Source organism: Maylandia zebra, linkage group LG4 (assembly GCF_041146795.1).
Source record: "Maylandia zebra isolate NMK-2024a linkage group LG4, Mzebra_GT3a, whole genome shotgun sequence".
NCBI lineage: Eukaryota > Metazoa > Chordata > Actinopteri > Cichliformes > Cichlidae > Maylandia > Maylandia zebra.
The window spans coordinates 31,005,344-31,015,665 of NC_135170.1; the positions used below are offsets into that span (position 1 = coordinate 31,005,344).

At 41.7% G+C, this 10,322-nt stretch overlaps 2 protein-coding genes across 4 annotated transcripts; both read left to right on the forward strand.

Annotated features, from left to right (window-relative positions):
* Positions 1-55: 55 nt before the first annotated feature.
* On the forward strand, positions 56-5,902 carry asb16 (ankyrin repeat and SOCS box containing 16). Of its 2 annotated transcripts, none has more exons than XM_004552402.4 (7): positions 56-732; positions 888-1,229; positions 1,310-1,577; positions 1,922-2,330; positions 2,442-2,525; positions 4,757-4,867; positions 4,976-5,902. In XM_004552402.4, the coding sequence occupies exons 2-7, from the start codon at positions 893-895 to the stop codon at positions 5,138-5,140; spliced, it is 1,374 nt and encodes a 457-aa protein (XP_004552459.1). In that variant the 5' UTR covers positions 56-732; positions 888-892; the 3' UTR covers positions 5,141-5,902. The 2 variants fall into 2 exon arrangements, with proteins under 2 accessions (XP_004552459.1, XP_004552458.1); XM_004552401.4 differs by having other exon boundaries at positions 4,955-5,901.
* A 27-nt stretch (positions 5,903-5,929) lies between these two features.
* Positions 5,930-10,277, forward strand: tmub2 (transmembrane and ubiquitin-like domain containing 2). Of its 2 annotated transcripts, none has more exons than XM_004552403.5 (3): positions 5,930-6,084; positions 7,994-8,628; positions 9,071-10,277. In XM_004552403.5, exons 2-3 carry the CDS (start codon positions 8,009-8,011, stop codon positions 9,462-9,464), a joined length of 1,014 nt encoding a protein of 337 aa, XP_004552460.2. In that variant the 5' UTR covers positions 5,930-6,084; positions 7,994-8,008; the 3' UTR covers positions 9,465-10,277. The 2 variants fall into 2 exon arrangements, with proteins under 2 accessions (XP_004552460.2, XP_076739504.1); XM_076883389.1 differs by lacking the exon at positions 5,930-6,084 and adding an exon at positions 6,136-6,479.
* The last annotated feature ends 45 nt before the right edge of the window (positions 10,278-10,322 follow it).

Sequence of the window (10,322 nt, forward strand, 5' to 3'; positions counted from 1 at the left end):
AAAGGAGGTTGAAGTGAAGCGAGATGATTCAATCCCCATTCCCATTAGATGTAGCTCCGTTTTTGTTCCAAGTTTAGCGACGCTACGGCGTGGTTAATAACAAACCTATCTTACTAATAAAAATAACCGATTCACGCAAATACTCTTTTTTCTTAAAAGACAAAATTCTTTAGCAATTTTGTAATGTCTCCCAGACGAGCTAGTATCATCTCTGAGAGAGCAAAACATTTTCTTTTTTTTTTACTCGTGAGCAGTAGATGTTCAGGTAGACAGCTGTCGTAGTTGTGAAAGCTATCAAGTTTATTCGTAATAAACTCCAAATTGGCTTTTCTTCTTACCACCTTTCCCTTACGTGAATTTCGGGACGCTATGAATTTACTCACTTTTTAAAGTTGTGATCACGTGGCCTTCCTCGTTGATTTCTATAGATTATCTTGATACTTCTATGCTCTTTGGCGTTCATGACCGCAATAGAGCTAAATGCTGGGTCGATACTGTCATCTAGTGGTCGCTGTGGAAACACTTAGTATCAGCTTACGTTCTGATCTATTAATATTCAGTGCTGAACTTGTGCAACAATCTTGTGACTGTAGCCACCACGGAAGGGCATTTAATTTGGAAATCGCTTCATAATAGTTTAATTTCAAAGGGAAATGAACCTGATTCTAGCTGTGAAAGTATTTAGTTGACCTCTGCTTGGACTCCTGTCACTCACAGCTGTTCCATTAAAGGGTGAGTAAATGCTGCATGTTGCTATTTTCAGTAAACAGTACTTCCCAGTGCTTCAGAGGCTGGCTTTAGCGGGGTGAATGTGTTAATGTTCTGCTGTGATAAAACTGGAAAATGGCATGAAATCAGTACTTTTAAACCTGTGTTTTGACTTTAAGGCCCCATGTCAAAGGACACATTCCCATTTACCTCTACTTCACTGCGCTCTCTGAGACTGGAGCAGGCGTTTCAGGAATGGGAGGATGCACGGCGGGCACTGGCTCACAGGAGAGCCATGACTAGAGCGCCTTTGCCTCGGGCCCCAAGGCCTCCTCCCCGTCAGCAGCGGCTCCAGGAAGTCAGGGCCCCTCCGCCCCAGGTGAAGTGCAGAGACACTGCCGTCCACAACACCTTCATGTGCGGGGACATGAAAGGAGTGTATGCAGTGCTGAAGGACCCTGCTATGGTCAATGCCTTGATGGAGACGGTGCATGAGGAGATGGTGTGGGCTCCAGAGATGGGTATGACTTTACAGATCTCTATCTTTTAATCTTCTATAAACGCTTTAATTGAATGAACTCCCTTTTCCTTCTTCCGCCAGGCATGTGGACCATGAGCTCCACGGTGAAACAGACCTCAGCCTTACGTCTGGCTGCCAGCAGAGGACACACAGCATGTGTGGAGGAGCTGCTGTTTCGTGAGGCGGAGGTGAACGCTGACCCTGGAGGCAACACAGCCCTCCACGATGCCTGCATAGGTGGCCATTCTATTTGTGTCCAGCTGCTGCTCTCTCATGGAGCAGAGCCTGATCTGTTGGCTGCAGATGGCAGTGCCCCTCTTCACCTCTGTACCTCTGCCCAGTCATTCCAGTAAGTGCTAAAAAAGCTGACGACTTTATTCTTATTGTGCTTAAGCAGAAATATTCAGCAGAGGGTATTGTTGCCAAGGAGTAGCTGAAGCAAAGCTTTATATTAATCTTGTCTTATATGAAAAATGTCCTTTAAAGGCTATTTTCTCAACTGCGGTAAAAAAACAACAACAAAAAAAAACCAACGTAGTTTAATAGAATGTAATGTAATAATACAAATCTAGTGAGCCAGGAAAAAAAACATTTCTGAGATATTATGAAAAATATCTGAGGGAGATGGATTTCTTATGGACTGAATGTAGATATTGTGCATGTCGTGACCAGTAAATGTACTATTCTTTAAAGCTGCGCTGAGCTGCTTTTAGAAGGAGGTGCAGAGGTCAATGTGAGGACCAGGGAGTCGAGACTCACACCTCTGCATGTGGCTGCTCGGCGAGGCCTCGAAGAGCACGTCCAGCTCTTTCTTAGCCACGGAGCTGATGTGTTAGCCACAAATCGAGAGGGCGAGACCCCTCTGAACGCTGCATGCTCCGGAGCCGAGAGACCATCTGAGGCCGGACGCTATCTTCGTGTGGTTCAGAAGCTTCTGGACGCAGGAGCCGATGCTCGAACTGCAGGCAGGAAGCAGCACACTCCACTGCACAACGCCTGTGCAAACTGCTGCCCCAGGATTGTAGACCTCCTCCTGCAGCATGGGGCCAAGGCTGATGTCACCAACTGTGCAGGATACACAGCCATGGACTGTTTGCTGCAGGTAGCAGATGCTATGTATAAGAGCAACAAAGTACTATTTAGCATTGCAAACACAGAAACACATTTTTAAGTTTGAGCATTCGGATAAAAACTTTTCTGTTTGGTTTTTAAGGTGGTAGAAGATTTCCCGGACCAGCAACCTGAAGCAATTGCACGATCACTTCTGAACCACGGAGCTAAGCCTGTTTCACCAAAGGTTTGATCAAACAGCCATGCTGTGAGGGAATGTGAGAACTGCTGCATGTAAATTGTAGTGTTATCTAATGCGCGCACACTGACAACACTGACTCCATGCCAGTGCTGTCAGTGTGGTGATGAAACTTCATGAGGCAACAATTTCAAAATACGTAAGGCTTAGATAAACACTACATCAGGGATTGTAAAAAAACAAAACAATCTTTAAATGAAATATTAATACATGTCAAAGTCTGAAGAGTAGAAACAAACAAGAAAAAAACATTATGAAATATTAGATGGGGGGGGTCTATCTACATTTTTGTAAATCTGCAACAAAATATGTAAATAAAAAAAATGTAAACACTTTAAAATTAGACAAAACCAACAAAGTTAGTGAGAACGTAAAAAGCAAAAAGTGAACATGGAAAAAAGGAATAATGTCAATATGTCCTTTTTATTCAAATTAAGTCTTTCTCTCCATTTCAAGAAATCCTGACTTTTATAAAGCTGCAAGTTGGGTTTATAATACTTGTTTTAAACAGCATATAAGTAAGCTAGTGTGCTGGCTGAAAGAAGACGGCTGAGACGCTGTAGTCTGCAGTTTGCTTCCTGTTTCGGCCTTTCTTTAGTTTCGTTTTTACTACCTCTTTCATTTAGGGAAAGCTCATGGTTTATGTTCAAATATGAGAAGTCAGGAGTGAAACCAGGCTCTCTATTGCTGCTAAAGAAAGTTATGCACATCTCTGACTTTCATTATGTTTGACATGCCTGAGCTGAGAATAGACTCAGTGATTAGTGATGAAACCTTCACAAGATCAAATATTTGATATAGTGTGAACAATTATATAAATACACCTGCCACTTTATTAGGTATACCTGTTTAAGAATGCAAATGTCTAATCATCAGCAACTTAGTGCATTTACGCATGAAGACATGGTAAAAATGCTAGAGTTCAAACAGAATGGGGAAGAAAGGTGATTTAAATTACTTTGAAGGTGGCGTGATTGTTGGTGCCAGTGTGGTCTGATGCTTCCAAAACCGTTCATCTCACACAACCATTTCTAGTGTTTACAGAAAATGATCTGAAAAAGAGAAAATATCCAGTGAGCATCAGTTTTGTGGGAGAAAATATCTCATTTATGTCATAGCTCAGAAGAGCTGATGGAAACCAGGTAATCGAGAAACTCAAATAACCACCTGTTACAACCAAGGTGTGCAGACGAGTATCTGTAAATGCATAACAGATCAAACCATGAAGCAGATGGGCTCGAGTAGGGGTGTCCAGCTCCAGGCTCAAGGTCCTGGTTTTAAATATTACCCTAAGTCAACACACCTGAATCAAATGATTAGTTCATTACCAGCCCTCTGGACAACTTCAAGACATGTTGAGGAGGCAATTTAGCCATTTAAATCAGCTGTGTTGGATCAAGGACACATCTAAAACCTGCAGGAGACTGGCCCTTGAGGCCTGGAGTTGGACACCCATGAGCTCCAGCGGCAGAAACCACGCCGGTTGCCACTCATCAACTCCTTAAACGTGACAGTGATGTTACTGTACTCAAATGGCCTTTAAAGTCACCAGATCTCAATCCAATAGAGAACTTCTGGGACGTGGTGGATGTGAAGGTGACATATCTGCAGCAACTGCATCGTGTCATCATTTCTACATGGACCAAATTCTCCACTGAATGTATTCAGTGCTTTGTTGAATCTGTGAGATGAAGAATTAAGGCACTTCTGAAGGCAAAACGGAGTTCAACACATGAGAAGCAAAGTGTACCTAATAAAGTGGGTGGGGCCCTTATGTGTCAGTTGTAGATGGGACCTAAATGTGCTCAGCAGAAGCAGGTGAAATAGAGAAGAGGTGAATCTTTAATAGAGCGTCTCTCAGCTGTCATAGGATGCGAGGCCGGGCATGGCCCAGGGCTGGAACAGATTAGGAAGACAAGAAAACTAAAGCACAGACAAAACAGAGGAAGTCAAAGAAACACAGGAGACTCTGGAAAAATGTGCAGAATGAGAAAAACGTCATTTAAATCAAAACAGGAAACAAAAACTTAACAAATACACAGCAAAAAACATGGACTGTGACACCAGTGTCATCAGCATGTAATAGTTATTGGTACCATATGACATAAAATTCATAAAGTAACATGTTTTATTACCAAAATAACATCACTTAAATGTAATAAGCTATTGAATGATTAATTAGTTACTGTCAAATTTTACAAGCAGTGTTTTATTTGCAGATGCTGAAGCAGTGTGTGCTCTCCCTGGCCACTGTCGAGGTGCTGCTGAACTCGTACCCCCACCTCCCGCCCTGTGAATGGATGGATGCTGTGTCTGCTGAGATATATGAGGTGAGCTCTCCGCAGTGTTAAATCTACTCTCCTCTGCTTGTTTACCTTCAGCACTGTAGTGTTTCTGTTTCTACCTCCCTGCCTCAGGAGCATCGGTCTTTCTTCCAGTTGGTGCGTCAGCGAAGTGCTCAGCCTCGCTCTCTGCAGCATCTCTGTCGGTGTGCTTTACGTCAGCATTTAGGAGCCCAGTGTCACTCAGTTGTCAGCAAACTGGACATTCCCAGCTGTGTAAGGGATTATTTGTTGCTCTGTAATGATGGCACGCTCTTCTGACTGTACATATTGTGTATCTTGCCTCATTGGAAACTTATATTATTTTAGATTTCAGGGGTTTTCAGGTGGTGACCCTGAGATACATATGATAGAAATGAGCGTGTTACTTGACTTTACAAAAATAGTTGCACTGAAGAACACAAATGTATGTAAATTAGATTTAAATGACATGTTTGTGATACTATTTTAAACTAACAATTGTTGTTTGTGAAATTCAGACACATTTAATGGTTTTATTTGTTCATGGGGAAGAGAATAACCAAGAAAACGTTCAGATGAAGTTCTAAGAAGTTTCGGGCTATTTACTGTTGATTTGGATTAGTTGGTGCTATATGTGTATACGAAATGTTCATGGAAGTAATGAAGAAGGAGCTGCAGACAGAGAAGTCAATGAAAAGAAGCTCCTGGTGCAGTTTTTCTCCTGATGTTAATGTCAGAGGAAGTTTGAAATGCTCGTTGTCGCCTCTCTCAGCTCTCATGGGGCAGAGACTGGGTACACACTGGACCCACCAGTCGCCAGGCTATTACAGGGCTAACACAGAGTTCACATATTTTTTCATTTAATTAATTGATTTCGTTTTGAATCCTTTGTGAATACTGAACCTACGAACAACTTTGGGCCATACAAATCATAGGATTAGTTTTTTTTCTTAGGTGCTGTTATATATAAATTAATAAAATATTTAAATATTTTCAAATAAACAACTAACAACGATGTAACAATAAAACTGTTTTCAAAAAAACTACAGTTATGTATTTATTTACGTTGTATCATAGAAGTGGAGCAATGGGCGCGCAAACAGTTTCCAAAACACGCGCCCACCCCGCTGGCCCGTGATGACGTCACGCCGCCGCTATGTTTATTATGTGGTTTTTAAGCAGCAGCAGCTGCTAGCTAGCATTAAGCCTCGCCTTCAACCATGCGCTGATTTTACAGCTGGCAGGTGAGATCATTTGATGTTTATGCATATCGGTACATACGATAAAGACTTTTATATGTCTGGCCGAAGCAGTTGCTCTGTCGGACAACTATTATGCGACAAAATAAATCGAACTATGAGAGCCGTAAACAACGGAAGGTCGTGTTTTTTTTTTTCAGTTAGCTACTTAAGCTAGATGGGAAGCTAAGTTGGGTCGTAGACAGCAGCGTAAACTACAGTGTTGTAAGTGCAGCAGAATAGCTTTCGTTGTGGCTAGCGTCTAGGTTAAGGCTGTACATCGTGTGGAAAAATCATGACAGGAAGAAAAAGAGGGGAAAACAATAATGACACGGCCCTGAATTAGCCGGATGGCTGGCTGAGACTTCCCTGCTACACGAAACAGCTGTTGACCAACCTTGGTAAATGCTACGTGTATTTCTGTAAAGTAATTCTGACGCCGATGAAACCAGGCCTTGATTTCTGAATTTGTAAATACACCTTGAAAGGTTTATCTCTCCCCCCCCCCCCCCCCCCCCCCCTACTACAATTCTTCTTAAAAAAAAATTAAAAAGTACAAATGTAAATATGCAACTGCATGCAGCTACTGAGCTTTGAAGTGCTTTCACTAGAGTTTGTGTCTACAAGAATAGAAGAGTAAATGCACAGAAAAACGGGTTGTAAGCATGAATGAGTGTCCTACACAAAGAAGTAAACTTACACTTCAAGAAGGAGGAAAAAAGATATTACACTTATGTTTTCCCCCGTCATCATACAGCCTATGGGTGGAACATGTGAATCAAATCCTGTGTCATGTCGTTTTCACATGTTTTCAAATGGGCTGAAATTAGAAAATTGATCAGTAAATATTTTGACAGTTGAATAACCCAAACCTCTCCTTTGCCCAGTTCCCTTGTTTATCTGCTTTTCTAGTGTTTCATAGATATGTCAGTAATAAATTAATTGTTTGATGCAGTAAACCTGGAGTGAGAAATTGCTAGTTTGTCACAGTTAAGTAAACCCAGTGCTACCATATGGCTGTCTTGTTCAGTGTACTGTAAGACCTGTAGAGATCTCAGAGTGCAATTGACGTTGTTTAGCTGTAACTGAATAGATGTAGAGGAGCCTTCTTGCTTGTTTCAACAAAAAAAACCCAAAAACGAATAAAAAACAAATTAATATGCTAGAGTATTTCATGGCTTCAACTATGGATGTGTGACTATAGTCTAAGTTTCCATTAAGTAAGGATAATGAGTCTCTGATACATTATATAATAACCCCCCTCTTGCTTTATTTATCAGTTCATAAATAGAAGAAAAATTGGCGAAAAAAAACTTTACAATGCGCACATTGTTTTTGGCTTAGGCTAAAACCTTTCTGTAGAGTGCCAAAAGGTTTGTGCAAGGGGAAAAAAAACAAACGCAACAGTATTACAGCTGGCTTCCTTTGGATAATGTCATGCCTGCCACCTCATTCAGTGTCTTTGCTGTGCTAATTTTGGTTTTCCTTCAAAGAATAAACACCAGATTATAATAGAAATTGTCAATGACCAGAAATAACAGGAAAATTCCCAAACTTATTCCTAACTCAAAATGGATCTTTGAGATCCCCTATTTTATGCTTGAGTATATAGAACCCTGATTAACAGTGGTTTAAAAAAGTAGTTTTGTTATTATGATGATTTTTATTTGAGGGGGAAAAAAAGTAAACTTGTCTGGGGATAACAACAAATCACATATTTGCAGGAGAAAAACCATGTTTTCATGTAGGAAGTTCTGTGTACATCGACAAGGTTATCTTAGAAAGTTTAGATCAGTTTGTTTAGATCATACTATCACATGCAGTATGAGGCAAACTGTTGAGCAGGCTCTACAGCACTTGGAGCCACATTTGAAATTGTATGCTACGAAATGTCTTAAACCTGTGTTTTCTTCAGGATTAGAGGACAGAGATGGCAGTGTGTGCACTGACCATGTTGGATGGGATGGAGGATGAGGTGACAGCAGCAGGTGGTGTATTGCTTCTGTTCTTGGCTCTCATCTTGGCTTGGCTCTCAACCCATGTGGCTGATCGGGGAGACCACATATTGGGCACGATCCTCACTGTGGGTGCTCATGCCTCTCTGATTGGACTGGGAGGCCATGACAACTACGGTGGAGGGTCAGCTAGTGCCGACACCCCTGAGCAGCAGACGCCTCCACCTTCTCAGGAGAACAAGCCGGACGAAGGAGAGCCGGCAGCTGACAGAGGAGAGGGTGAGGGGACTGTAGAGGGAGCCGAGGGGGTTTGGACAGATTTGTTGCTGGACATACAGAGCAAACAACCACAGGCTGGAAGACTGCTTGTCACTTCTGATGGAGAGGATGATGAGGCTGATGAGGAGGATGAGGAGGAGGAGTTGGAGGAGGAAGTGAAAAAGGTTACAAAGCCTATTCCAATTTTGACCAGCACCACCTCTTCTCCTACCATCACCAGTAGTACCACTTCCATCTCTGTCCGTCTGAAGTTTTTGAATGACACAGAGGAGGTGGCTGTTGTAGAGCCACAAGATACAGTTGGGATACTAAAAAGGTTGGTAAAATAACTGTGAAAATCCACCAAACTTCAAGAATATCAGAATAATTCACAGATGATACACCCATTAGGCAGTTAGCTTAGCATAAAGATTGTGCCACCTTGCAATGTTAATTTATCAAGAGCTTATACTTAGTTTGCTGGCTTACACTGGAAGGCTTTACCTTACTGTTGCTTTTCATGTTTTTTGTTTTTTGCAAAGCTTAAACAAGATGCCACATATTACTCAGTCAGCTTATAAATGTTCATTTAAGGCATATTTTATTACCTTTAGACAGAGCCAAAAGTTTCTTTTATTGTCTTTCTGCTAAGTAAGTTAATTGGCTTATGTCTGAAACCTTGGATTGATTGTACAGGAGTGGTATTGATCTTCTTGTCTAACTCTTGGAAAGAAAGCGCCTTATAACTGCTTTAATTTCTCATCTCCCTTCTTTTCCAGCAAATGTTTCTCAGGGCGGGAGCATCAAATTAAATTAATCTTCCAAGGCCAGCTGCTGCAGGATCCCAAGAGGACTCTGTTATCCCTAAACATCACAGACAACAGCGTGATCCACTGCCACATCTCTCAGACCCTGCATGATTCCAGTCCAGAGGAGGGGGCTCAGTCCGGAACAGGAGCAGGAGCCGGGTCCGGAGTCTCCAGTGGATTCAGGGCGGCAGGTGTAGCCATAAGCACCGGCAGCCTGGTGGTGCCTGTCTTTGTGGTGATTCTTGCTGTCGTGTGGTATTTCCGCCTCAACTACAGGCAGTTCTTCACCGCCCCTGCGACCATCTCCCTTGTGGGAGTCACTGTGTTCTTTAGCTTTTTGATATTTGGGATGCACAGCCGCTGAAAAGGCAAAGAAAGGGCACACTTATAGTTGAATGTTGTGAGGTGAAATAAAAATAACTACAGCAGTGGGTGAGTGTCTGGAGAGATGTACTGACCATAAAGGGCCTCGGTGCAGATGCTGCAGCTGGTTTGAGAGCGTGCATTTGTGCGAGCGTGTGGGTGGTTAAGTGAGCCTGTTTGTGCATGTACAAAGATAAAAACATGAGTGACTGAGGAGTGTAAGTGCAGTTTAAAAAAAACAAGACAAAAAAACAGCAGTGAGTGAGCATTTGCTTTAACTAAAACCTAATTTAGTTCCTATTCAAAGATGTAGTGGTTCAGACCATGTTGTAATACTGGCTTCATCTCATGGCTCTTTATTGCTGTAAAATACTCATTATGCTTTCCTGTGCGCTATTCTTTGAGATGACTTTGTGTTTTAAATGTACAGTAAATACAGTCTACACTTACTACAGGTGAACGGCAGCCACCTTAATTAGCATTATGCACTTGAATTGGGAGGGGTAGCAAAATAGAATTCAGTTGACATCTAGTGGTAAGATTTTACATACTGTACCTTTTAAGAAAACCAACCAAAAAATGGCTTAAAATCATTTGGAACCACTCACTGTTGTGCTGCGTGTGCCAGTTTGAGTCTTTGCCATCATTGTATTATTTGAATGACTCGAGCTCTCTGTATGCAAATATAAATTGTACAACTGCCTCAGTGCAAGACTGTTTCTTTTATGCTACGTAAGAGTAGTTTAATTTAAACATTATGAAAAGATACTGTAAATATATTGTGTATTTTGTGTAAATAAAATTATACAATGAATCAATGTGCACTGGCACTTGCTGTCAGACTGCTCTGGTTTCAGTT

Bases quoted from the DNA above. Each gene is read 5' to 3' on its own strand.
- tmub2 (XM_004552403.5), top strand. From the start codon at position 8,009: ATGGCAGTGTGTGCACTGACCATGTTGGATGGGATGGAGGATGAGGTG. The intron at 8,629-9,070 runs GTTGGTAAAATA...CTTCTTTTCCAG, and splicing joins ACAGTTGGGATACTAAAAAG to CAAATGTTTCTCAGGGCGGG.
- asb16 (XM_004552401.4), top strand. From the start codon at position 893: ATGTCAAAGGACACATTCCCATTTACCTCTACTTCACTGCGCTCTCTG. The intron at 2,331-2,441 runs GTAGCAGATGCT...TTGGTTTTTAAG, and splicing joins CCATGGACTGTTTGCTGCAG to GTGGTAGAAGATTTCCCGGA. The intron at 4,868-4,954 runs GTGAGCTCTCCG...TCCCTGCCTCAG, and splicing joins TGTCTGCTGAGATATATGAG to GAGCATCGGTCTTTCTTCCA.